This window comes from Mus musculus, chromosome 14 (genome assembly GCF_000001635.26).
Source record: "Mus musculus strain C57BL/6J chromosome 14, GRCm38.p6 C57BL/6J".
Classification (NCBI taxonomy): domain Eukaryota; kingdom Metazoa; phylum Chordata; class Mammalia; order Rodentia; family Muridae; genus Mus; species Mus musculus.
Window position 1 is genome coordinate 51080652 of NC_000080.6, and position 27289 is coordinate 51107940.

At 45.4% G+C, this 27289-nt stretch overlaps 2 protein-coding genes and 4 non-coding genes across 8 annotated transcripts; 5 read left to right on the plus strand and 1 right to left on the minus strand.

Annotated features, from left to right (window-relative positions):
- Positions 1–2178: 2178 nt before the first annotated feature.
- On the minus strand, positions 2179–2260 carry n-TLtag2. Its single transcript has one exon. It is a non-coding gene; the product is annotated as a tRNA-Leu (tRNA).
- A 5738-nt stretch (positions 2261–7998) lies between these two features.
- n-TTtgt1 lies at positions 7999–8071 on the plus strand. Its single transcript has one exon. It is a non-coding gene; the product is annotated as a tRNA-Thr (tRNA).
- Positions 8072–8837: 766 nt separating this feature from the next.
- On the plus strand, positions 8838–8927 carry n-TYgta10. The gene is given in 2 exon segments: positions 8838–8874; positions 8892–8927. It is a non-coding gene; the product is annotated as a tRNA-Tyr (tRNA).
- A 1068-nt stretch (positions 8928–9995) lies between these two features.
- Positions 9996–10067, plus strand: n-TPtgg5. The gene has a single exon. It is a non-coding gene; the product is annotated as a tRNA-Pro (tRNA).
- A 358-nt stretch (positions 10068–10425) lies between these two features.
- Positions 10426–21358, plus strand: Ang (angiogenin, ribonuclease, RNase A family, 5). Of its 2 annotated transcripts, none has more exons than NM_001161731.2 (2): positions 10426–10602; positions 20735–21358. In NM_001161731.2, the coding sequence occupies exon 2, from the start codon at positions 20753–20755 to the stop codon at positions 21188–21190; it is 438 nt and encodes a 145-aa protein (NP_001155203.1). In that variant the 5' UTR covers positions 10426–10602; positions 20735–20752; the 3' UTR covers positions 21191–21358. The 2 variants fall into 2 exon arrangements, with proteins under 2 accessions (NP_001155203.1, NP_031473.1); NM_007447.3 differs by lacking the exon at positions 10426–10602 and adding an exon at positions 15349–15822.
- Rnase4 (ribonuclease, RNase A family 4) lies at positions 10426–25500 on the plus strand. 2 transcript variants are annotated; one of them, NM_021472.4, is made up of 2 exons: positions 10426–10602; positions 24156–25500. In NM_021472.4, the coding sequence occupies exon 2, from the start codon at positions 24170–24172 to the stop codon at positions 24614–24616; it is 447 nt and encodes a 148-aa protein (NP_067447.2). In that variant the 5' UTR covers positions 10426–10602; positions 24156–24169; the 3' UTR covers positions 24617–25500. The 2 variants fall into 2 exon arrangements, with proteins under 2 accessions (NP_067447.2, NP_957691.1); NM_201239.3 differs by lacking the exon at positions 10426–10602 and adding an exon at positions 15349–15822.
- The last annotated feature ends 1789 nt before the right edge of the window (positions 25501–27289 follow it).

Genomic DNA, 27289 nt, shown 5'->3' on the forward strand with positions numbered 1-27289 from the left:
GAGACAGACCCACAACCAAAGGATAAAGGTGGGAAGGAAGGAGTGGGGAGAACAGGGTAGAAAGAGAGGGAAAGAGAGGGACAGGTGTATGTGGAGGAAGAGAGACAGGGAGAGGGAAAGACAGAGGCAGGGAAAGAAGTTGAATGTAAGAAAATGAAAATAATAGAGAGTTGGATGGAAGGAAAAGAGGAGGGTGACTGGAGGGGGATGGGGGAGGGAGATTGGAGGGGGTGATGGAGGAGAGGGTACCTGGAGGGGGTGTTGGAGGAGGGTTACCTGAGTTAATGAGAGGTTGAAGTTAAAACGGGCTCAGGAAGATGAACTTGAGAATAGCTAAGAGAAACACAAAGTACCTGGGGTAGGAGAGAAAGAGAGAGAGACAGACAAGGATATGCTTAGAAGACAGGGAGAAAGAAACATGGGTCTTAATCCTGTGTTGATCACCTTTTGGTTGATATTGCAATGTATGTAACTGCATTACCGAGGCAACTTGTAGAGTGGAGATTGCATATGGGCTTATGGTTGCAGAGGGATGAAAGTCCATTAGGGCGGGGAACCATGGGAACAAATCATGACCACACCCTCAGCTGTCCCAGAATGCAGAGAGCATAACAGGAAGAGGGTGAACTGGGAGTGCACAAAGCCTCCAGGTGACACACTTTCTCCAGCAAGCTTGCCCCACCTCTCCAAACAGTGTCACCAACTGGTCACCAAGGGTTCAAATACTGGAGCCTGTGGTGGTCATTTCTCATTCAAGACACCACATGGCAGTCTGTCAGTCTGGTTACTGTAAATTTGAGGCCAATTTGAACTGTTCAGTGACTACTGTGTTGGGTTTGGCTATAGAATCATATTCTAAAACTCATAAAACCAACAGTAAGTGTGGAGCAGAGACTGAAGGAATGACCATCCAGACACTGCCCCACCTGGGGATCCATCCCATATACAGTCATCAAACCCAGACACTATTGTGGATGTCAACAAGTGCTGGCTGACAGGAGCCTGATATAGCTGTCTCCTTAGGGGCTCTACCAGTGTCTGACAAATACAGAAGTGGATGCTCTCAGCCAACCTTTCATTTGGACTGAGCACGGGCTCCTCAGTTGGAGAAAGGACTGAAGAATCTGAAGGGATTAGGACAACAATATCAACCAACCAGACCCCCAGAGCTCCCAGGAACTAAACCACCAACCAAAGAGCACACATGGAGGGACCCATGGCTCCAGCTGCATATGTAGCAGAAGATGGTCTTGTCGGGCATCAGTGGGAAGAGAAGCCCCTGGTCCTGTGAAGACTCAATGCCCATTGTAGAGGAATGCTAGGGCAGTGAGGTGGGAGTGGATGGGTGGATGGGTGGGTGGGGGAGCACCCTCATAGAAGCAGGGTAAGGAGAGATGGGATAGGGGGTTTGCAGAGGGGAAATCTGGAAAGGGAATAACATTTGAAATGTAAATAAATAAAATATCCAGTAAAAAAAAAAACAATAAAATAAAAAGATAAAGACCAAAATGGCTCTTCAAGGTCCCATTTGACAATATTTGGAGACCGTTTATTTATTTTATTTTATTTTTTGTTTGTTTTTAACCTTTGGTTAGCAAAGGCACCATGAGAGAAGGTTTCTTTAAAAGACCTCAAATTCTGGCAATGAATGATGGGCCAAGGCTGTTGTCTCAGCAGTGGAAGATGCAGGCAGGAGGCTCAGGAGTCATCTTCAGTTACACATTAAGTTCCAGACCAGCCTGAGACTCTGCCTGAAAACAAAGCAAAACAAACAAATGGCCCCAAACAAGCAAACAGAGAAATGGTGCCGTCTCTGACTTCAAATCTGTCCTAGGACATTTGGTTCTGGTCTTAGTTTGGCTCAGTTCTTTTATATCACTTCCTAGTGGTTTGTGCAGAAATAGAGGACGATGAAGACAGAGATGCGAAATGCAGGTGACACTGTCATAAAATTTCGTTCAGAGGCAGGCAAGAGCCAACAGAGTTTCAGTTCTGTAATGCCTCCTATCTTAGGGTCTGACCACCACAGAGAGTGTACAGATTACATCCGGAGCATCCGCGGTCAGCTTGAGTCCTTTTCTGGTCACAGACATAGTCTAGAGGCAGGTGCTCAGAAAATACATATTATACCAAAGAAAGAATGAAGACGAAGTAAATCAGTCTTGGGAAAGAAAACACTGGCAGTGGTGGGATTCGAACCCACGCCTCCGAAGAGACTGGAGCCTAAATCCAGCGCCTTAGACCGCTCGGCCACACTACCAAGCTGTCTGCGCATTTCTGTATACACTAACTATTTACTTGATTCCATTTCTCTTTAAACTGCAATCTGAAACCCAGATTTAAAGGACATCCCCCCCCCCCCCCCCAGCGCTAGAGTGAGCGGATTACACGAACTACCCTCCCGAGGTGGGTCCTGCAACCAACCCTTCTGGTCGCACCCCAGAGAGGGCTGTCTGCAGACTGATCAATTCCTCTGCTGAAGTTTGTCCAGTGTGTCACCAGCCGCTGCAGACGCGTTGTGCACTGCGTAGAAGCCGAGATGGCCGGCGCCCGCGGGAGATGACAGAGACGCTCTTCCCTAGGGGCTCATGCAGACTGAGTGAACCGGGGTGGGCGCTGCTGGAGGCATCCAGGATTCTAAGGTGTCAGCATGATCTGGTCTCCACTCGCCCTAGTACCATACCCCCTTCCCCGCGCTAGAGGCTTACAGGTCTGCGACCTGTAGAATCAGGAGCTGTGACGCATGATTTCGGGAAGAGTGACCACACCGCAGTTGTAGTTCATTAGAGCTTTTGGCATGGGACCCACCAAACACGGGCCTACGTGATCCTTGCGCAGGAAAGGAAGTCCCCTGGCTCCTGATCACAGCTGGTGTAAATCACAGGACATCGCTTTGGTGATCTGACCCTTTTGTTTGTGTGTGTAGCAGTAGCTGAAAACTGAACCCATTACTGCTACCTAGAAAAACTGGTGACTATTTCAGCAAAAAGATTGGGATTGGGAAATATTTGAACGAGATTTGCATCTTTAAACGGAAATTGTGTTTTCCTGGTAATATTCAAATCACATCTTCCATTTGACCAAATTCCGTACACTTGGGGGAAATCTCCACAACCAGGCAGTAAGCGGGGAGGCTGTATATGTTCCTGATCCTTGCTTACCTCTTTTGCAAACAGTGCAAAGTTGAAGCCACCCAGACCTAGCCCAGCTCTGTTATTTTCTTGGGGGGGTCATGATCCGGCTCTTTTTCTCCACCTATTAAATAACTAAAAGGTAGGGGAAATCTCTGACGCAGCAGGCAGCAACAGGTATTTTGAAGAAGTTAGTGAGCACATGTGCATTCACACAGGGGCGGGGTGAGGGAGCGCACGCATACAGAAAGACACCCCCCCCACCCCCCTCCACACAAAGTGGAAATGGGAACCAGAAAATGAAATGTGTTTTCCCCTGGACGGTTTAAGTTTGTTTTTGGTGGCATAGAATGGGACCTCTCCACTCGTTTTGGATTGATCAGGCTAAACAAAGGAGGGAGGGTGCTGCTGACAGTCAGACCAGGAACGTCAGGGAATCTAAACTGGCCCTAAATGAACCTATCTGAGGATGAGGAGGAAACTGAGTTTACCTTCTTTATCTGTGCTCCCTTGCCACATCTGTCTCCCTATCAGGGATCTGTCTAGCTCCTGGCCCCTCACTTCCTTAAGGCTAGAAAACCGTTTCTCTTTCTGAATCTGTCGCTCTTCTCAGAAGAGATTTTACTCTCCTTGTGTATAGGGAATGTCTTGCTCTTTGAAACCAAGAACGGAGAAATATCCAGTTCAGAGATTCCCCAGAGTGTCTAACTTTAAAAAATTATATTTTTATTTATGGATACATATGTGAGCATGCAGGAATACGTGCATTACCTGTGAGCAGGAGCCCTCAGAAGCCAAAAGAGGTCACTGGGTTACCAGAAGCTGGAGTTAGGAGCAGTTGTGAGCCACCAGATGAATGCTGGGACCTGGGTCCTCAGCAAGAGCAGTAAGTGCTCTTAACTGATGTGCCATCTCTCTAGCCAAGAGCACAGACCTCTCAGGAGTGATAACTTAGTGGATGACATATGAAATTTTAACTTCTTTTAAATTTTTAGTTTTGGGGCATTTGAGATGGCTTGGGGAGCCTTTACTTCGCTTGCTTACCAGACAGTCTTGAGTTTTGGTCCCCGAATTCATGTAAATAAAGGTGGAAGGAAAACTGACTCCTCAAAGTTGTTCTTTGAATTCCACAAATATATGAGACAGACACATCAACAACAACAATAAATAATAAAAGACAAATCTAGTTGGCGGTGGCAAAATGGCTTAGTGCAGCAAGCCATCTTTTTATCTCCAGAACTCACATGGTGAAAGGGCCTCTGACTCCGTGTTCCAGCTGTGGCTGTAGCATTCGATGTGTCCCCCCACACCCCTTAGTAGATAAATGTTTTAGAAATAAAAAATTGTAAAGCCAGGTGTAATGGGGGTGGGGAAGGGAGAGGCAAAGGCAGGAAGATTTCTGTTGAGTTCCAAGACAGCCAGAACTACATAAAGACCCACCTAAAAAGCACTTAGCTCAGCACTCCATTGCCTGAGTGACTCAACTAGTTCAGCACTCTATCGCCTTCATTTCCAGGGCAATCAGGTTTCCCCTTCTGTCTTCCACCTGCACTAGGCATGCAGGTGGTGCACAAACCTACATGTAGACAAAACATCCACACATAAAACAAGCAATTTTAAAAAGTGAAAGTAACCTATTAAAAAGTTAGTTTTTACTACTGACTGATGGAGAACGTGCCTTGCTGTGTGCCCCTGGCTGGCCTTGATCTCAGGTTCCTTAGAGCTAAGATCCTACGGCCAGATTTACCAGTAGAAGCTACTACTCCCAGTTTAACTTTTATTATCTTGTTTTATTTGTCTTTGTAATGCTGGAAATTGAACCCAAGACTTTGCCGTTCCAGAAAGAGCGCTGCTATACTCGCAGACTTACTTAATATGATCTTACCATGACCTTAGTTCATGGACTGTAAACACAGATATAGTGTGTACTCAACAATGCCTGAATGTGCTCCATGCATTTCTTAGTTAGGGTTTTACTGCTGTGGACAGACACCATGACCAAGGCCGGAAATAGAACTTTTTTTTTGTTTTTTGTTTGTTTGTTTTTGTTTTGTTTTGTTTTTCCGAGACAGGGTTTCTCTGTAGAGCCCTGGCTGTCCTGGAATTCACTTTGTAGACCATGTTGTCCTCGAACTCAGAAATCCACCTGCTTCTGCCTCCCAAGTGCTGGGATTAAAGGCATGCACCACCGCACCCGGCTGCAAACATGTACACCCACCAAGGGCAACTCTTATAAGAACATTTAACTGGGGCTGGCTTACAGGTCAGAGGTTCAGTACATTATCATCAAGGTGGGAGCAGGGAGGCATGGTGTAGGAGGAGCTGAGAGATCTACATCTGAGTGCTGCTAGAAAAATAATGACTTCCAGGCAGCTAGGACAAGGATCTTAAAACCCATGCCCACAGTGACAGGCCTACTCCAGCAAGGCCACACCTACTCCAACAGGGCTACACCTTCTTATAGTGCCACTCCCTGGGCTGAGCACATACAAACCACCACACTGCACCTCCTGTTTCTCCCGCCCAGACCCTGACACTGCTGCACCTCTGTCTTTTCCAGATATACTGGAAATGAAGATTTCTTCCCCTCCTTTTCTTGGATATTTTCTTTATTTATATTTCAAATGTTATCCCCTTTCCTGTTTCCCCTCTGCAAACCCTCCATATCCCCTCCCCACCTCCCCCTGCTTCTATGAGGGTGCTCCCCCTCCCACCTACTCCTACCTCCCTGCCCTGGCATTCCCCTACACCAGGGCATCGAGCCTTCATAGGACCAAGGGCCTCTCCTCCCATGGATGCCCGACAAGGCCATTCTCTGCTATATATTTGGTTGGAGCCATGGGTCCCTCCATGTGCACTCTTTGGTTGGTGGTTTAGTTCCTGGGCACTCGTGGGGGGGGGGGGGTCTGGTTGGTTGATATTGTTGTTCTTCCTATGGGGTTGCAAACCCTTTCAGATTTTTCAGTCCTTTTTCCAACTCCTCCATTGAGGACCCCGTGCTCAGTGCAATGAATGGTTGGCTCTGTATTTGTCAGGCTCTGTCAGAGCCTTTCAGGAGACAGCTATATCAGACTCCTGTCAGCAAGCACTTCTTGGCATCTGCAATAGAGTCTGGGTTTGGTTACTGTATATGGGATGGGTCCCCATGTGGGGCAGTGTCTGGATGGCCTTTACTTCAGTCACTGCTCCACACTTTGTCTCTGTATTTCCTCCTTTGAGTGTTTTGTTCCCCCTTCTAAGAAGGACCAAAGCATCCACACTTTGGCCTTTCTACTTCTTGATCTTCATGTGGTCTGTGAATTGTATCTTGGGTATTCCGAGCTTTTGGGCTCCTATCCACTTATCAGTAAGTGTCTACCATGTGTGTTCTTTTGTAATTGGGTTATCTCACTCAGGATGGTATCTTTTAGTTCCTTCCATTCGCCTAAGAATTTTATGAAGTCATTGTTTTTAATAGCTGAGTAGTACTCCATTGTGTAAATGTACCACATTTTCTGTATTCCGTTTCTCTGTTGAAGGAGAAGATTCCCCCCCCCCCCCACAAGTAGCAAGGTATGATAGTGAATCACCTCTCCTTTCTGTCCACCACATTCAAAGGAAGCCTTTCCCTGTCTCTTAGTCTTTCCTTTGTAGCCCCTGGCTATCACAGCTTCGTGCTTACATGGCTCTCGTCTCCTGACTCTAGTTTCTCCTCCCTTCAGTTGCATTCCATGCTTGGTGAATTTCCATTTTCTATTTTCAAAAGAGTCTAATGCCATTCCTGTAACCTAGCCTGTCTCATCTCTTGTCAGTTTGAGGAGGGTGGACCAACAACTTTCTAACTGTATAGCTCTCAATGTTTTGCTATTCCTTGGCCTTTACTCATCATTTTTGTCTACCAAGAATCTTCCAACCCTCGGATTGGACAGATCTCAGCCTTCTCTAACCTGAGACTCAGCCTCCCTTTCTCAGGGCCCTCCAAATTGTTTACTTGCAAGTTACACTGGGTGCGCTTGCTTTTCATTCCGGTTTCATGACACTGAAAGAATTTCTCCCCAGAAACCTATGACAATGACTTCAGATCAGATTCCAACTCCAGTTTGGAGAACTGGCTCAGTATTTAAGGTTTTTTTTTTTTTTTTTTTTTTTTTTTTTTTCCCAAAGAGCGTCATCCCAACAACTTACAATAACTGTAAGAAAATCTGGCGCCCTTTTATGACAGCCACGGACACCAGGCACCCTCGTGATGCACAAAAAAAAAAAAAAAAAAAAAAAAAAAAAGTAAAACAAATAAATAAATACACCCCCCCCCAAATAAAAACAGAAACAAAACAAAACAAAACAAAAAACCCGAGGGGGAAAATAAAATAGTCAGCGAAGTACATTAATTTAAAAAACGAACGAACAAACAAAACACCAAACGGAATCCCTATCTAGCTTCTAGTGTAGAGCCTAGCACAGAAAGGCAATTCGGAGAATTTGGAGTCTCCTGAGTGAAGGAACGCATTAAATGGAAAACTGGGAGTTTCTTGTTCTGGCATTGAGAGGAAGGTATCTGTTAAGAGGTGTGTGGCAGAAGTCTGGAGTCAAGGACAAAAACCAGAGTGAGGCAGGCTTCTTCCCCTGCGCTGGATTTCTGTTCCGGATTTCACTGAAGGACATGCAGGTGGTGGTGGTGGTGAGGGGGCGGTCATATTTCTTCAAATCTAGGATAGTAGTGATTCCTGTCAGAATCCTCTACTATACCATTCCCAGTGAGCCCAGACTGAATTCCAACACCGGATAAGAAATGGACTAAAATATAATTTTAGTTTGCTTGTTTTCTAACGCCCCCAAAAAACCAGCAACCGAATCCTTTTCTAAGAAAGAGAGAAACTGTGATCTGTGTGGCCCTATAGCTCAGGGGTTAGAGCACTGGTCTTGTAAACCAGGGGTCGCGAGTTCAAATCTCGCTGGGGCCTGAGTCTACCTAGACTTTTGAGCACAGGATTTTCTGGCAGTCTGTCGCTAAACTTCCAAAAACGTCGTTGGCTTTTTGTTCCAGTGCAATCCCACACCCCTGCGCGCTCTGCACTCTGAGAAAGGGGGGCAGCCTGCTATGCGCACGGAGATCGGACGAAGGGAAAGTTGATCCCTTACAAAAGTTGGGCAGAAAGAAGTAGGACTGGCCCCCTCGTGCTGTACGGGGAGGCTACAGGTACAGGAGCCAGAGGCCTGGGAATCCAGATACTTCACTGTCTCGCGCAGGAAATAAAGCACCGCAGTTGTCGTGAGACCTTGGTCACTAAACCATGGAATGGACTCAAAACGGCTGTGGCTATGACTTCCAGTAAAAAGAATGGCCTTTCTCCAAGGAGAGCTTCTTTATTGATAAGTGCTGAGGTTAAACCTGGGATCTCACCCAGGCTAACCACAGTTCAAGCCACGCCTCCAGCCCCTGGGTTTCTTAGCTGTGGTGGCATCTCACGCCTCCCACCTGCAGAGTGTCGCGCGGTTCGGGTGCATAGCGCTTGTTTTCGGATCTCTGGTGCCCGCTTCACCGCATGCGTGCTCCCACCCGGAGGCGGGCATCCTTAAAGCTCTGGCGTTGTCTGGAGGACAGGACGGCGATCCCGGCAGGGTGTCCGAGTAGAGCTCCACATACCCAAAGCCACAAGTAGGGCCGAGTCGGCTAAATGGTTTCCTACCTACTGAAAACCACTTTCGAAAGAGCACTGCTTGTGCTTCCCTTCGATAGCTCAGCTGGTAGAGCGGAGGACTGTAGTTACATTCGTTGCAGCCATCCTTAGGTCGCTGGTTCGATTCCGGCTCGAAGGAGTAGCCTGTCTTTTGGGCTCTCAACCCCTGAGATAAGCTGGCTCTTTGTTCAGTGTTTGGTTGATCATTGCTCGTCCTCACTAACATTAGCAATCTCTCTTTCCCGAAAGTGGTTTGCTCAATCACTATACCTATCTCTAATTGAACAGTTACCAAAAGGAAAATGAGTCTTGGAGTTTGGTTTCTGGCTCCCTCCTTGTTTAATTTTAGTTTCCGAGTCTACCGTGCCGCCCCTTATCCGAAGTCCAGACATCAAAGACTCGCAAGGTACATAACCTTGGGCTTGTTTGTGTACATTTTTTTTTTTTTTTTTTTTTTTTTTTTTTTTAGCGCTCTGATGGCCAGCAGGGACCTTGATTTGCCGAACGTTAAAACCTCTGACCCCGGTGATCGCCCCACTAACTGGCAAAGTGACGCTTTATTTATTTAGGTATTTTATGTAGCATTTGACGTGAGTTGTTGACGAGGCTGGAGGAGTATAAAGTTCAGACGGATGAAGTACTTTAAACAAGGGAAGTGAGATTGAAAACGCAGTTCTTACTCAGGAAAACTGCGAAGGTCTACAGAATATCGGAATAATAGCAAACTTATCTGCCACCAGCCTACCAGGCTACCCGCAGCCTCCTTCTGCCCCCAATATTTTGTTGTGCCTCCTTCTTGCCTGCCTACATGTAAGATTTTGTGGCTGCAGAGGTGGTCGCAAGTATGTGGAACACGCCCTGCGCTTGTCGGAGACTCAGGACTCCGCTGCCCTGCATTTGGGCTCCACTCGAAGAGCGCAGCGCCAACTCGGCTCGCTCCAGTTCCTTCTGGAGTTAGCGATCACGCAGGCCTGTGACTTGAAATCTGAAAGGCTGCATCCTCTGATCCCATTCTGAACCTTGAGTTATTCGGGAAGTGGATAGAGAATAAGAAGGGATAGGTCAGGAATTAATGGATGGGACTTGACAAAACTGGGTGGAAATAACAATGAAAGAAAATTTCTCCGAAACCGGAAACCGCTGGAACCACTTGGTGCCCTGCTGTGTTAAAACATGCTAGATTGATGAGCAAGCTGAGCTACCACATGGCTCGTTGGTCTAGGGGTATGATTCTCGCTTTGGGTGCGAGAGGTCCCGGGTTCAAATCCCGGACGAGCCCTGTACTTTTTACATCGTTCTTTTTTAGTAACTGATAGACAAAATGTTCACCACTCTACAAACTTTCTAGTGCATTGTCAGACCTACAAAAAGGAGCGGCACCACATGATATACAACAGAAGGGTAGCACCAAATTTCTAGATTCCTGAAGCTCCCCAGGGGAGAACCTTCCAGGGGAGAACCTTCCAGGGTCTTCCTGACAGTCATGGACGTCCTCGAGAAATCAACCAGTCCGATTTCTGTACAGAAACCCACCTTGTCTGCTTGGAAGTTAGAGTTACTGTTTTGGGTTTTGCAGGCAGACCCAATGGGGAGGGGCATCCTTGGAAGAATGGGGTGCGGTCCCAGCCACCGAGGCTGGAACGCCCACCCTCCACTCCTCTGCACCCCGCCCCAATCTGTTTGCGTGGCCAGGCAACGCCGACCTCACCCATATCGGGGACGAGATTCCAAAGGAAATTTCATTCTTCTATTCGCCATCCCAACAGGAAGGAAGGAGTGAGAAACAAAGCTGCCGCCTCCAGTTCCGGGTCCAGGTGGGTTTCTACTTCTGTCCCTCCAGGTTTGGCTTTGGAAGTCCCTTCCTACTAAGGACAGTTGTGGGGCTCCTGGGAGATGACTTCTCGACTTCTCAGGTCTGACTGCGGGGCTGAGGTGTGGTGGGGCTCAACGCTGTTTCCACAGTTAGCTTTTCGCATCTTGCCAGAGTCCAGCGTGGATGTCCATTGTCTAGAACCAGGGCTCATAGGGGACCGCAGAATCCGCGAAGGGAGGAATTCCAAGAAGCCCGCGTTTGCTCAGATAAGGAAAAATTTTGAGAGTTCCTAGGTTGATATCAGATTTGTTATGCAAGTCTGTCAAGGTTGTGCAAGGATAAGTGGTGTTTTCGTTTTTGTATTTCCTGTCTCCCTCCCTTAACTCATGTTTAAGTGTGTTGTGAAACCATTGGAGACCGGTCAACAGCATCCTCTGTGCCTTCTTACTGAACAGTTGGGATCCGCTATGTCTGAGACAGCACATCAAACCATGCCAGCGCAACGATGGAGCATCTTTATTTCGGATGGAGGATAGTAGAAACCTTGTCCTTTTATTGGGACATCTTCAGTGGGCCAGTCCTTCGGTCTGTGATGGCAGGAATCTCATAGCCAGTCCATACATGCAGTCGTTAGAAACTTCAGTTAGCAGACAAGTCTGAACAGCCTCTGGCAAACTCCAAAAAAGCTGCCTTGGCTATTCATAAACGAGCACCACCCAGCTCTGAGCCAGTTAGTGTTGCTAGTTGCAGCGGTTTCATTTCAAGAAATAATATAATGATAAAACAATCAGATGTTTTAGAGAGTTATGGAAATAATCAGTGTTAAGTAATTTTCAATACTGCTTTAAACATGAGTTTTGATTTTTCTAGAAATCATAAAAGTTGTGTCATGCATTGGAAAGCTTCCATTCACAGGGACACCAAATGCTCCTTCGTCAGTTAATGTCCCTTTCTTTGTTCTTCAGTTCCCTCTTCCTTACAGTGAAGGTTGAGAGATCATCTCATTTCGATCTCATGGGGCAGTGGGACCTCAGTCACATGATTCAGAGAAGGTGGAGTTGAAGCTTAGTTAAACAGGGGTGATTAGAAAACGTGAACTAGCTACAGTTCGAGATCAGGCCTGGGGGAGTCATCAGTTTGACAACGGCTTAGCTTGTCGGGGTTCGTGGTTCCCCCTCACCCCTGTTTTTTCTGCACCCCACAAAACGCCATAGAGCTGTCCACTGGAGGCATTCTTAGTGTGACTTCAAGCATGGATTAAAAAGTGTACTGATGCAGGCTGGTAAAACATGTCTTGAGATCTTCCATTGTGTACACATTTGAGTATAGAGCACTATATGTAAGCAGTTACTTTCAGAGTGGCTGCAAGCAGAGCCCAGTATGTTGGGAAGTAATGTTTAATTTGTATCGTGTTTGGAAATGTCCGATGTCATCAGGTCTTTGTTTCCATTCTCCCTGACCCAGGGGAGCCCCCACTCCTCAGGGGGCCCTCTGGTGAGCTTTCCTTTTCTAGTTGTTACTTCGTTACTGACTGAGTAGTATGTTAGCAGTGTAAAGGAATTTTTAGTGTCCCCGTGCCTTCTACTCTATAATGAGCCCTAAGGACAGAATCAAACATACACACTCTGTATAAAGAGAGGAATGTGCCAACACTAGAAATATCAGAAGAAGAATGTGTCATGGATATTACTGGCTTGGAGAAGAGACAGACAAAATTCCAGGAAAGGAGGATGGCTTTCAGGAGGTTAAATATTTTAATAAATACTTTTTAAAATTTGGTAGTTGTTTTATACGAATTAAAATTACCAACAAAGATATAATATTCAGGCCTGGGGATGTGGCTCAATGGTAGTCTATGTATCATATGTGAGGTCCTAGGTCTGAGCTCTGGAAAACACACACACACACACACACACACACACACACACACACACACACACACACACACACACATACACACACACACACACACACACACACACACACACACAGAGTTTTTCCTTCCATCTTAATAAATTATAAATTTAAAAAAAAATACCCATTTCTGTTTCAATATGGGCCAAATTGGGTAAAAATTAAAAAAAAAAGAAAGAGAGAAAGAAAGAAAGGAAGAAAGAGAGAGAGAGAGAGAGAGAGAGAGAGAGAGAGAGAGAGAGAGAGAGAGAGAGAGAGAGAGAGAGAGAGAGGAAGGAAGGAAGAAAGAAAGAAAGAAAGAAAGAAAGAGAGAGACAAAGAAAAAGAGCCCTGGCCTTTTGTCAGGGATTTGAGCAGGTTCTAAATCCCCCGAGGTGTCAGGTGAGGGGCCAGCGACTTCCTGGAAGATTGCTGACTGCTAATTGTCTCTGGCTGCTTCCTGGTACTCTGCTGACATTGCTCTTTAAAAAAAAGGAAGCTGCTGTGTTTGAGCAAGTTAATGTGTTAGACTAGTGGATTTTGTGTCTGTATGTGTGCTGTAGGTGTGGGTGAAGTGCCTCTGTTTTGTGGTTGTTTATCAGAAAAAGACCACATTGATATAATCATCTCTGGCTATGGGAGTTGGCTGATATTTCTCCTGGGAATTGATGAGGCCATCCAGGTTTTGCAATGGACTGGCTGTTCTCCTAACAATGAGTGGGTGACGACTCTAGCACTCAGTCCTTCCACATCTGTTTAAAAGTAATGTGTGATTAATTTAAAATAGGCACCACCATACATAGTATGTTTGCACACTGAGCATTTCGGTGACAGGTTGGATACCAGTAGAGTGGCCTCACCCTGAAGACCCTGAGTGCTATCTTTCTCTGTACTTCTGAAACAGTTTAAATGCTGGCATTTGTCAAAACATGCTTGGCACTTGTCTAATGGACACTGGTCAGGATGTGACTAGGTCTCCCTTTCAGGGGACTCTAGTACCCCAAAATTAGGCTATAACAGCTTAGTCTTCTTCTCATTTCCTTTCAGCTCACAGTTGGGTTGAGTGCAGGAGGGAGCAGACAAGGACAAAGGGGACCTTCAAGCTGGGCTGTGCCTCAACAAAGCTGAAAAGTGTTGAGGTTTGGGCCCTTTCCAAGTCTTCATGCCAGCCACTCTTCCTTCTCAAGCTGTCAGGCCCCGTTCTTAGGAAGTGTATCCATTGCGATGTGCACATTCTGGGCAGCTTTTGCTTGTTCGCTTGCTTGCTTGTTTGTTGAGACAGGATTTCTCTGCACAGCCCTGGCTGTTCTAGAACTAGCTCTGTAGACCAGGCTGACCTCAAACTCACAGAGATCCACCTGCCTCTGCCTCCCAAGTGCTGCTGGAATTAGGGGTTTGCTTTTTAAAAGACTTTACACTCTTAGAGTCTGCTCTGTGGTCAGGAACAAAAGCTCATTGGTGAAGGCAAACTAACTGATTTCAGAACTTTTTGCAGGCAAGTGTAGAACACTCCCAGGTTCATTGCAACACCTCCAATGACCTCATCAGACCCCAGGGGAAGCATCTTCCAGCTCCCACAGCCAGAGATTGCTCGGCTTAGCAATCAAGTTTATTTAATAACTGCTACCAAATCTTGCATCTCTGAACCTTTAAAGAGAAGCCCAGAATGTTTTTCGTGGTTAGAGGCTCTAGATCAGTTGATGAGGACTTATGTGTCAGTCACTGAGAATATAGAAATGAGTAAGTAAAAATTCTTCTCTGGAAAGGATCCACCCAATGGAGAGACACTGAGATTAACTAACTTAAAGGAATGTTGGCAGCCCATTTCTTCAGTTACACCAACGGAAGTGAATCCAGATCCATCCCGACCGTACTGTGGGTCCTTTATACCAGTGCAGTCTTCCCCAAGTGTTCCCAAGTCCGGGTGTGAACATGTCTGCAAGTCAGCGCCCCAAAGCTGCCTGCTTGCATTTTTGCTGCTTTCTGAGGGTTCCCTGTTCCTGCCACACAGAGGACCAGCCTTGCTGAGGGAGTCTGAAGATGCTGGAGTGCTGAATTCTTCCTCCTGCTACGGCGAGTCAGCTGATGCTCTCGTTTTTTTTTTTTTTTTTTTTTTTTTGTGCCCAGACTCACCTCAGACATCCCCAGCACGCTTCCACACAGTGAGAGATGCTTTGCCCCTGCCTCCACCTCTACTCCGCTGACAACCTGTAGGTCTCCCATCCCTATTTTTGCTTTTAGAAATTAGTACAGCTTAAATCACACATAAATATCTACACAATGATGGAGCAAAATCTAGAAATTGACAAGGAGCTAAAATATTGCAACTTTGCCCTATATACAAGATAAATGTATGGCAACTTTTAAAATTGTATGTATTTATTTATCTGCATGTATGTCTGTGTACCACACATATGCAATGCCCAGGGAGACCAGATGAAGGCATCACTACATATGGTTGGGAACTGCCATGTGGGTCTGAGAACTGAACCTGAGTAAGTGCCTGCAACCACTGAGCGATCTGTCCAGCCTTGAAGATGAATCTGTTAGAACAATTCTAGTAGATTTCTTCACTACCTCACTGTGTACTTTCTGGGTTTTAGAAGTCTGACCCCGTGGCTTGTCTACTCTTCGATCTTAGAGTTACCTCATAAGCAGAGCAGACATGCATAATTTCTTCTGTACTTGGTTCCCATAATGCTTAGATGTAGACAGCTGGTTTTGCAACTGTGCTTTAAAGAACAGGAAGCTGAGTAGCCATAAATATATATTCTTTTTTCTCCAGAGGATGGACAGAGGGAGGAGGAGCCCAGGAAGTGCTGTGTGTATTTCTGGGGGTTGGAGAGGTGGGGGCACAGTTGCCTCACTCCTTCCTTTAGACTTCTTTCAAAGTAGTTCCTGAAGTTGGCCTGAACGTCAGGGATAATATGTTTTTGGATCTATGGCATATGCACAGTGAAACTTCAGTCCTACCCTGAGCAAGGATAAGGACCATACACATAAGGAAAGAGGCAGCTTAGGAACAAAAGGCCGTGCTTAGCAAACATTATCATTGCTGAAAGAGATGTGTGGTCCACCAGGTGGTTAATATTTGACCCAGGCATGCTCAGGGGAAAGGTGAATGACTCCTTGTTTGCCCATGATTAGTGGCCTTGGTTTACAAGTCGCTGCCAAAGTAAAGATCCTTAGATAGGTTCTCCCCACCCCGTCACATGAGCACTGTATATTACCAGCCTGTGAGGAGCCTCTAGCTTCACACCGCAGGACCCTGTCTCCAGGAGCACGCAGCTGGACACATTCCCAGTCGGAGGAAAGCTGGCCAGCTTTGGTAAGATTCTTCCTTGTGGGTGTTCAACTCTCTGCTTCTTTTCCTCTGTGCTCTTTCTAGCAGTTCATCTATTTTAGTGAAACTGACTAACACCCCTTACGCTTTCTGGACTCAAACTTGCACATTAAAAAGAAAACGAGTAAGAGTTAAAATTTAAAATGAAAACAGGATTATTTGGTGTGGTTTGTATCTGGGAAGCAATTAATGGGATTTCGATCAAGGAGATGGAGATATAGGAGGGTTTCTTCAATTGTGATTAAAAGCCCCCAAAGGCTTAGGAAGCCATTTGCAGAAGGGCATGTGATCTGTCGTGTTTCCTCCATAACAAGCTTGGCTTGGCAGGAATAATAAGGAAAACCCCGAGTCTGGTGGTGGTGGTCCACACCTTTAATTTCAGCACTGGGGTGGTAGAGGCAGGCAGATCTCTGAGTTCAAGGCCAGTCTGGTCTATAAAGTGAGTTCCAGGACAGCCAGGGCTACCCAGAGAAAGCCTGTCTCCAAAAAGAAAAAGGAAAGAAAAGAAAAGAAAAAAAAAAAAAAAAAAAAAAAAGGAAAACCCGGAATCAGGAAGTACTTTCAGCAGTATTTCCTACTCAATTCTTTCCTAAAAAAAAAAAAGAAGGAAGAAAAAAGAAAAAGTTATGGACGCTCCTTAAAAACAAAGAGGAACATGAACCAAGATCAAAAGATGCTAGGTTGAGGGGAGAAAGGAGGAAAGACAGGAGGAAGACCAGGCACAGGGTGTTCTAGTCCAGTTGGACTGTTATGAAGATACACAAAGTAGGGAGAGTATACCTAGGAGAAGGGTGTTTATCACATTGCCACCCCAGCTGCAGGTAGTTTGCTACATGTCTAGTCTACATAGCACTGCCAACCCGGATTCCTGTGAGCACTACCTGGTTAAGAATGGGTAAACTGAGTCTGCACAAGAGTTGGAACTATTCCACTGCAGAAATCCGAATGACAGTCATTGTTGTGTATGCGACTAAGGTTCAGTACCTTTGGCCATGGCAGATTTACACCTGCACTCTCTAACAATAACACTCTCGCTTGTTTTCTCACAATTATACCTTGTCTGGCTTTGGGGGGAGTGTTAGAGTTAAACACACAGTGAGACAGTTTCAAGGGAGTGGACAGTAGACACTGGTGGTTGAGGTGTTCTGCTGGAAGTTGCTCCCTGGGTGTTTTAGAGAAACCATTATGAGAGACTGCATTGGGTGAGTTGGTAAAAATTAATGTGGAATTTCTGCAAATTAGAAGCAAGTAACCCCTTTCCTGGCCACATAGGCCTGAGAGCTTTCAAAGTCTAAATAGCAAGTATCTTTTTAGGATGAAGACCCCCCTATGTAGTGTTCATGGTACAGAGCCTTGGCTTACCCAGAGATCCTTCAGGGAAGATGTGTTTCAGTGAGACTGGACCAAGGTCACCCATCACCGATTTCTTCCAGTTGGTACCTTGTATCATCAACTAAGGTTATATAAATTTGCCGCTGCAATTCCAGTGTTGCTAGATTTGGCTCCTGAAACCGGTAAAGAATCCATTAGCTTAGTAAGAACCATACACTTTCAAAGCTGGAACCCCTCTCATTTATGGATGGTAAAGCATAGGCCTAAAGAGAAAAAGGAAGGAAACTATCAGAGAGATATTGAGAGCCTGCTGTGAAGCCAGCATTATGATTCAAGTAAAGAATACAGATCCCTGTCAGCTGTAGATTATAGAGCAGAAGGAAGTATGGACAGGTATATGGTTGTTTCCCTAAGATCACATGGTGTGTTTGGAAACAGCAGCCATGAAACCCAATAGCTGGTAACTGTTTGCTATATGATAGCCTTAGCATTAGGATCCTCCACATTATTGCTTTTGCTTTGGTGTCCTAAATACCCAGAGCCTGGCAACTTTAGGCACTCTGAGTGAGCCTACCAGTTCCCATTCCCCGCAACCTGGGTTTAAGTATAGGTTGGCATCTTCACAAGAGCCAACAGTCCTGCTACTGAATGGCAACATCCCTATCCACTGCTGCCACCTGCTGATCCTTTTGAGTATTACCAGCTCTTGTTATTTTGTTTGTTTAGGTTGGAGGTAGCCAGGCTAGTCCCTAAACCTGCCCAGGTCCTCCTTGCCTGCTCTGAGATTGCAGGCATGCATGCAGCATCACACCCAGATCTTCCTCCTTTTAAAAGAGAAATCACATCTAGGGAAGAGCATCCCAAGACAACATAAAGAGCTCAGCAACTGGGTGTCATGCAGCCCGGCAGCTCTGGTGAAGCAGTTGCCACACGGAAATGCTGGTAACTCTTTAGGGGTGGCTGTGCCTTCTGCACTTGTGCACCATCTCTTCTCAATAAACGAAACACACACACACACACACACACACACACACACACACACACACACACACTCACATTGGATTCTGTTACAGATCATAATCTTCTATGCTTTATGGAAGTTTGTTATTTCAGCGCTGTGAAATGACCGAGAATTTGGTGTTCTTTATAGCCTTATTCTGAGTCTGTGGTTATCATGAAACAGAAAGGATGGGCTAGTGTCAGATGCTAATTAGAAGGGCAGTTCACTTCCCACTCCATCACCTGACTTACACATGCTCAGTAGAGCCTTAGACCCCTGACCTCCTAGATTCCAAGCTATACTCCTGACTCTGCACTACTGACCAGATTATAGGCTGAGGGCCAGGACCTCAGCCTTCTACAAACAGACACATGCACACGCACGCACGCGCGCGCGCGCGCACACACACACACACACAGTAAAAGTAAGTATTCAGACTTACACATGAGAAAGACACAAAATAAAATTAATGGTTAACTTAATGCAGCTGAGAAACAAAATGCAGGGCAAAAACAAAATAAAACTTACTTGGAGCTGATTTTCTCCTTAACTAACATTTCCTTAGGCTGGCTGAAAGATGCAACATTCCCTGCATTTATTTATTTACAGACAAGGTCTCCTGTATCCCAGGCTGTCCTTGATTTGGCTATAGAGCCCAAGATGACCTTGAACTTCCAATTCTTCTGGCTCCACCTCCCTAGAACCACATAAACTGGGTGTGGTAGTTCTTAAGGAAGATCAAGAGTTTGGGCCCAGCCTGGGCTACATAGCAAGACCCTGTCTCAAAGTAAAACAAAACAAAAAAAAATCAAAACATAAAAGTTGATTTCTCCTGCTAAGTGTAGGGGCACTCATGGTCATCTGATATGGTGGGGTTCTGTGTGGAGGTGCAGGTTTGTGTGTTTCTCAGAAGCCGTGTACCATGTACCATGTTTTCTGGGACCTGAACCTCACCAATTACAATGCTGGCTGGTAGGGATCCTCGTGTTTCTACCTCCACAGCAGCAGGATTACAAGTGCTTGTCATCGAGCCCGACTTTTTACTTACTTGGCCATTTCTTCCCTGTGGTGAACTTTTTTAAGTTTTATTTTTACTATTTTAAATTAAGTGTATGCATGTGTGTCTGTTTCTGTGGGCAGATATGTGTAAGAGAATTCCTGGTGCCCACAGAAGCCAGAGGCACTAGATTCCTTGGAGCCTGAGTTGCTAGTGGATGTGAGCAGCTTAGTGTGGGTGCTGGGACCGGAACTCAGGCCCTCTGAAGAGTAATATACACTTTTAACTGCTGAGCCATCTCTGCAGCCCCACCATGAGCAGGGTTTTTATGTCTCAGGATGATCTTTTTCTATTTTCTCAAAGACTAAGGATATTATCAGAAATTGCTTTATTATCTCCTTATTATCTCCCAGTTCTCAAATTTTCAAATTTCCTAAGAAATAACAATTTAAAAGTCCATACGAAGGTCAAACTCCAGCAGAAGACACCTTTGATCCTATGCTGGATGTATGTGGTGCAGGGTAAACTGAGAACTCTGGGAGGTGATGGTAGGAATCTCCTCTCTTCTCCTCTTCAGAAAGATCTTACAGAAAAATTTAAGTCCCTTGCCTTCATGAAGAGATCTCAGTTTTGTTTTGTGTTTTGTTTTACAACACTGTCAGATCATTTGCCTATGTTAGCAGTATTACAAACATGGGAGACACTAGAAAATATTCTCTCAGATCATCCGAAGAGCCTCTGAAGATGAAGCTTGAGTTCCCCATTTTGCTCTCTAAGAGCTTCTTCTAGACCCACTTCAGGTACCACACAACGTGTTCCATTCTCCCTATGCACTGCATAGCAACTCTGCCCTCTGGGAGAAGTAGACCTGCACCCTTCATCCCAAGGTGATCTCTACAGCTTTCATCATTAATGTGGAACTGAGCGACTGCCTGGAGTCCCCAGCCTTGGGGCATGGGCTGTCCTGTGTTCTTGATCCCCACAAGTCATTGGCTCTCAGCTCCTGTGTTATGATCCATCTTGCCTCAGGAACCCCCATGCCTCCCCAATGGATGCCACATTTCTGTTCTGTGCTTTTCTGTCTTTCTTTCTTCTTCCTTGACCACCCCCTTCTCTCAACCCAAAAAACCCAAAGTCTTGTACATTATCCAGCTAGGGTGGAACTTCAGGATTCAAGCAATCCTTCTGTCTCTATTTCCTAAGTAGCTGGACCTTACTGACACATACTGCACCTGTCCTTGGTATATATATTAAATGTCTTTATGCCCTAGGATCTAGCACAGTTTCTGGGCCCAATAGGACTTGGGTAATGTTTGTTATCAAGTTAAGTAATAGGTGAATTAAGAATATAAATAGATTCTGTTATACTATGGATGATGGTGAACCTAAGGAATAGAGAAAGATGGCTGCGCCATGGAGTCTGTTAGGAAGGCCAAGGCCAAGATGGAATTAGGTAGCTGAGGACACTGTTTTATCATGCTCTTTCAGAAAGGAAAGTCTCCACCCACTTAGTCTAAGTTAGAAAGTGGTTCTACAGCCGACCACTCCTGCTTTTTTGCCCTTGGCAGGAATCTCTGTTGGAAGAGATGGCGATAAGCCCAGGCCCGTTGTTCTTGATCTTCGTGCTGGGTCTGGTTGTGATCCCTCCCACTCTGGCTCAGGATGACTCCAGGTACACAAAATTCCTGACTCAGCACCATGACGCCAAGCCAAAGGGCCGGGACGACAGATACTGTGAACGTATGATGAAGAGAAGAAGCCTAACCTCACCCTGCAAAGATGTCAACACCTTTATCCATGGCAACAAGAGCAACATCAAGGCCATCTGTGGAGCGAATGGAAGCCCTTACAGAGAAAACTTAAGAATGAGCAAGTCTCCCTTCCAGGTCACCACTTGCAAGCACACAGGAGGGTCTCCCCGACCTCCATGCCAGTACCGAGCCTCTGCAGGGTTCAGACATGTTGTTATTGCCTGTGAGAATGGTTTGCCTGTCCACTTCGATGAGTCGTTTTTCAGTCTATAGTCAGCAGGCCCCTGGCACAGACCTAGCTATGTTTTCTTTTTATCTCCCCTCATAGCCCAGAACACTGGTTCCATCGTTCATTGTCAGGGGCCAGAAAAACGAACTATCTAAAACATATGTCTCCTGATTTGCAATGCACAGAAATAAAGATGTCTCAAAAGCCATTAAGAGTCAGTCTGGAAGATCACTAGTTCCCAGTAAATTTAGCTTTTCCTGTTTTCTCTTCTTGCTGTATCCCAGGGGAAAGGGGCTGGGACACAGAGAGATATTCTTCCTTACCTGCTAGTCATGGGGAGGGTAGATTTCATCTTTTTATGGTGCTGTGGATGCTAAATTGATTTACAGACAGGACAGGGAATTAAAAAAGAGCCAAGTTGTCTATTAAGTAATAGGTCACTAAAGGAGCCCTTTGGAAAGGAGTTTAGGATCAAGAGCACACCAAGCACACCAAGGGTATCCCCCTGCCGTCTCCTCCTGTACGGCCTGAGACCGTCAGCACCCAGGGGACAGCTGTCATCCTCAGCAACCTAATGCATCCCCTTAATGTTTTTAAGGACCTCAACTCTGGCCAAACCAGATTCATAGTTTCACACAGAAAAAAAAAATCGATACCAGCCTTCATGAAGCAGAGTTGGAGACTTTTATCAGTGATAATTCTGACTTGTCTGGGTTGTCAACAGAAAGGTTGTGAGAGAGGCAGTTAGGGAGCGAGACATACCCAAGTGTAGGTATGGACTCCCCAACAGAGAGTAGTACATAGTTACCTTCATATTGGTCATATGTACAATGTCTCTCAAGCCACACCTTAAAAGGTCGAAAGGACATCCCTCCTTTCTTCTTTCTCTCTGTTTAGAATATTACTTATTTTATGTGCATTTTGTTTTACTATATGTGTTTTGTCTGCATGTCTGCATGGGCACCACATGTGTGTCTGGTGCCCAGGGAGGTCAGAAGAGGTGTTGGGTCCCCTGACCTGGAGTTACAGATGGTCATGGTGAATGCTGGGGTCCAAACCTAGGTCCTCTACAAGAACAGCAAGTGTCCTAAGTGCTGAGCCACCTCACGACCCCTTTTTATCTTTTGATCCCTATGTGGGATCATATGGTGGCTCGGGGAGTGTCTTGGGTGGAATTATAATTTGCAAAGGTAGAATCAAGTTCCACCAGGGTTGCATAAGGGGTTTAGTACACATCTTTTTGAAAAGAAGGTTTCTTCTTCATTCTTGAAAAGTGCAAGCTTACTCCTGGCAAAGGGTGAAGGCCTTAAGCAGTTGCTCATTATGATAGAATATTTGCTTGCCAGATTGCCAAGTAAGGGGTTTCTTCCTCTTCTCAGAGCCCCTTAAATCCCCCCCCCTTTTTTTCCCATTGAGTGTCTCCCTTTTGTTCCCATTAGTGCTTTCCTTTGATACGGGCAATTATCACTTATCAAAGCATGGGCTTGAAGTAGAATAGAGTAAACCCTAAGCCATTTCAGTGGCGTGTGTGATCCAGAGCCGCAACTTTGAAGGCAAGCACAGTGGATTCTGTATACATCAAGCCATCTCAGAAGGAGACTGCTCTTGGACTGTGCCTTCAGTGATAGACCATTATTTTGGGGTGCCCTCTTCTCTTGTATCAGGAACAATGTTTATTTGCTCATGTCAATCAACCTGCAAGTCAGTCTGAGGACTGGCCACCAGATGGCAGCACCTCCTAGCCATTCTGCAGGAAAGTAACTGGCCATGCCTTTATTATCCTGTTTTGTTTGTTTAAATAATATATTTATTAATCCTTTAAGAATTTCATACAGTATATTTGATCATCTTCACTTTCCTCTCTCTATTCTTCCCAGATCTGTCCCCCACTATCCCACCCATTTACCTTCATGACCTCCCTTTTTATTTTTTAAAACTCATTGTGTCCAAATACTCTTCTGCCCAAATACTCTTCTGCCCAAATACTCTTGGGTGTGGGGTTGCCTTCTGGAGCATGGTCAACCTACTGGAAGTCACACACCCTTAAAGAAAGCTGACTTTTCCTCTCTAAGCCACTACCACGAACTGATAGATTCTCAGTTAGCAGTGATACTTCATGGCCACCTCTCTCCTAGAGGCTGGGATCTTGTCCGGATTGAGTCTTGTGCATGCTGTCTCAACAGCTGTGAGTGTGTATGTGCACGTACCCTGTTGTGCCCAGAAAACAGTCTCACTGTTGTCATCCCCTGCTTCCCACCCCATCTCTCCAAAAGATCCCTGACTGAGCCTTGGGCCAACGCCGTGTTAGTTTTTAAGAGAGGAGTAGAGTTTCCCCAGAAGATGTGATTTAGTCCACTAGCACAGGAGAGGAGAGGAGAGGAGAGGAGAGGAGAGGAGAGGAGAGGAGAGGAGAGGAGAGGAGAGGAGAGGAAGAGAAGAAGAGAGGAGAGGAAGAGAGGAGAGGAAAGGAAGAGGAGAGGAGAGGAAGAGGAGAGGAGGAAGAGGAACTAGACAGAAGTTTGTTCTGCCTTACTTTCCTTCATTTCCGTATGTAGAGCTTTCAACTCAATAAGTAAGTTTGCTTTGATCGGAGTCTATCTACACTTTTGGGAACTGAAGTTTCCAGACCACCAAGCACTCCCTAAAGATCATACTAGCTAATTTTCTTACAAAACCCAAATTCCAGTTTTATGTAGATTTATCTTTCCTTGTTTTATACTCCAGTCAGGCAGGCCTGGGCAACTGACCACCCAGTCATGTTTGTTCTGACTTGTTCTGTTAGCTGTACGCCTGTCAATTAGTAAAGAGAACAGTGTTTGCTTTCAAGGAAGGCCATGTTGACAAACTAGCCACTCTCAGAGAAAGGGGTACAAAAGGGAAGAGCAGGAAGAAGGGGGAGATCTTAAGCAGAAGGAGGGGCAAGAGAGGGTTCTAAGAGTTTAGTTTGCTTTTCTCATTACCTCTCCAGAGCCCAGTCCTTACCATCCTTTCTCCTTGTTTTCTTCTCAGGCACTTTCTAGGTAATGATGGATCTACAGAGGACTCAGTCCTTGCTTCTGCTCTTGGTGCTGACCCTGCTGGGGTTAGGGCTTGTACAGCCCTCCTATGGCCAGGATCGAATGTACCAACGGTTCCTTCGACAGCATGTGGACCCTCAGGTGACAGGTGGCAATGACAACTACTGCAACGTGATGATGCAGAGACGGAAGATGACTTCTGTCCAGTGCAAACGCTTCAACACCTTCATCCACGAAGACATCTGGAACATTCGTGGCATCTGCAGTACCACCAATATCCTGTGCAAGAACGGCCAGATGAACTGTCACGAAGGTGTAGTGAAGGTCACGGACTGCAGAGAGACAGGGAACTCCAAGGCCCCCAACTGTAGATACAGGGCAAGAACCAGCACTAGGCGAGTTGTCATTGCCTGTGAGGGTGACCCAGAGGTCCCAGTGCACTTTGACAGATAGATGCTGTCCTGCAGCTGTTACAGCTGATAGTTGACCTCTGAGTCAGTGAGACCAACAATGAGTGGTGGCCCCAGGCTTTGTTTCCTTTGCTCGTGCCTTATACTCACATATATCCAATATAACCCATGGTGTTAAGCGCATCCCATCCAAGGGAAGAAAGAACCCACTGCTCACAGCACTGATGGCTTGGTTCTCCCAGATTCTATCCCCTGGAACTTATGCATTACATGTATTCAGATAGTATCTCAACGATTATAGAGAGCCTTTTCTGTCCAAGCTGTCTCATTCCAGTCCTCTAACACCCCTTGAGACCAATTCTGCCACTGTATTTAGAAGCTTTGAGTTAAAGGATTTGACGACCACAAAAAACCAAAACCAAAACCAAAAACAAAAACCCAGTGGAAGATCTCAGACAAAAATCCAACTGGACGGGCTACTCACAAAAGGTGTTACCCACTTCGTTATATATACTTTCTGTTATTCCAAAATGTCATCATTAGGGAAGCCACTAAGAGTTTGGAAATAGGGGCTGGAGAGATGCCTCTGTGGTTAAGAGCATTGGCTGCTCCTCTAGAGGACCCAGGTTCAATTCCCAGCGCCCACACATCAGCTCACAACTGTCTGTAACCCAGTTCTAGGTGATTTGATACCCTCACACAGACATACATGTAGACAGATCACCAATGCATATAAAATTAAAATAAAGATTTTGGAAACAACATATTGCCAAAATGAGAATTACTTGGTATTATTTTGGTCTGTGGCTTCTAAGATTTTTTAAAATACATGAAAAATGTAGTAAATCACTAAAATTCATTTATCCTTCTCCTTTGAAAGATTTTCAATATTTTAGTATAATAAAGAGCTGTATGTTGAGCCATCTGTGTCGGGATTTGTGTTCTCCTGTTCTTTTTCAGTTCCTCTCTAGTCTATGAACTCTCATGTCCCTTAGTGTCCCTATACATTCTGGTCAAATACAAATGGCCATTAGATCCATCATGTGACATCTGACTTTGTCTCCTTTACTCCACTGAAAGTGATCCCTCTCATACACAAGACCTGAAATAAGAACTCAGAAGTGGCCTTTGCTAAAAAGCACCAATTCTTTATGCAACAAATTGAGTGTGTTGCATGATTAAGCATTATTGATGTTTATGGCTGTGTATACCCAATGGATGACCAACAGTAGGCTAATATTTCTGGATACATGTGATTTTTCCTTTCTGAGCCTTCTGTGCTCAAGTGGAGTCCAAGATCAACAGGCCTGATAGATAAACAGAGTAATAGCTTTTCCTCCTTAGGATTGTGTGTGTGTGTGTGTGTGTGTGTGTGTGTGTACATGCATGTGTGCAGATGCTCAGGAAGAGGTCAAAGGTTATCTCTTTTCACCATGAATTCCAGGGATGGAACTCAGGCTGTCAGACTTGTTAGGGCAATCATTTTTATCCACTGTGGCATCTCACTGGCCCAGACAATGACTCTGTCTAACCTGAGATAATAGTTAACCAGACCTTAGTCAGACAGAAACTGCTTAACACTGCTTGGCCCCATCCCCTGTGTGTTCTTACTGCTTTTGCTAGTGCCTTGGAAATGGTTAAAGATGCCAGGTTCCTAGCCTTACCAGCACACTTACACTGGCTAAAGGTATACTTTCCATTCCACTGTTACCTTTTCTATTTGGTTTGATGTTTCAGTGGCCAGATCTCACTTCTTGGGACCACAAAAGTAAAGCCTTGAGCCTAGTTTGATAACACCCATTCCTTCCCACTTTGGACATTTAATAGAACATTACTCTAAAGATGCTGGCTGCTAAAAGAAGTGCGTGTGTGAGAGACTAAACTGATATTTGAATAATAGCAAATAGGAAATGAGACTTGATCTGAATTCCCCTTACCTGACTTGAGCAAAGTGTCCCACAAAGTACAGGCAGGAAGTAAGTACTCCAAGACAATTATGTAAATAAGCAAACAATACTTGAAGCATGGAATGTCAGTTGGTCCAAGAGGAAATGCTCCTCCCAACAACACATCTGTATAAATACATTGAGAGTAAGGAAATAGGATGGGAGGAGAGTTCTCTCCTGGGCGCCTTCAGGAGTTGGACGTGTATTTGCCTTAGTTCTGACGCTCAGTTCCTGCTTGACATTTCCGGAATGACAGGACAGTCTTGTTGTTCACAGTACTTTTGATCACACCTGCGTTTATGCTAATGACGTGACTTAGAGAAAGACTCTTAGTAGTCTCAAGAAAAGCAAGTCACTAAAAACACCAGGTGTTTGGAGAGTTAAAACTTTCTGCCCTTCTTACCAGACTTTAGGGATTAGGGTAGAGCGACTGGGAATTCAGCTCTATAGATCTCTTAGACAAGAGTATCTAAGAGTATGTGAAGATACTGCACGAATGAAGTGCCCAAAGGAACCCGGACACTCCATGGAATGGAACATGCCCTAGACCTTACCCTATGCATCACCTCTGCCAGTGGAAGTGGAAGAGCTGACAATACAAAATGGACTCACTATGTCAAGAACCTGTAAGCTGAGTCAAAGATGTGCATAAAGAAGCCTGCATGTGCATGTCTCCATCTGTAGTCCAGGCAGGCTTTGGTTCTGCACTGTCTCCCACATAGCTATAACTACAGGCCTATGCTACCAGGCCCAGCTTCACCATGTATTTC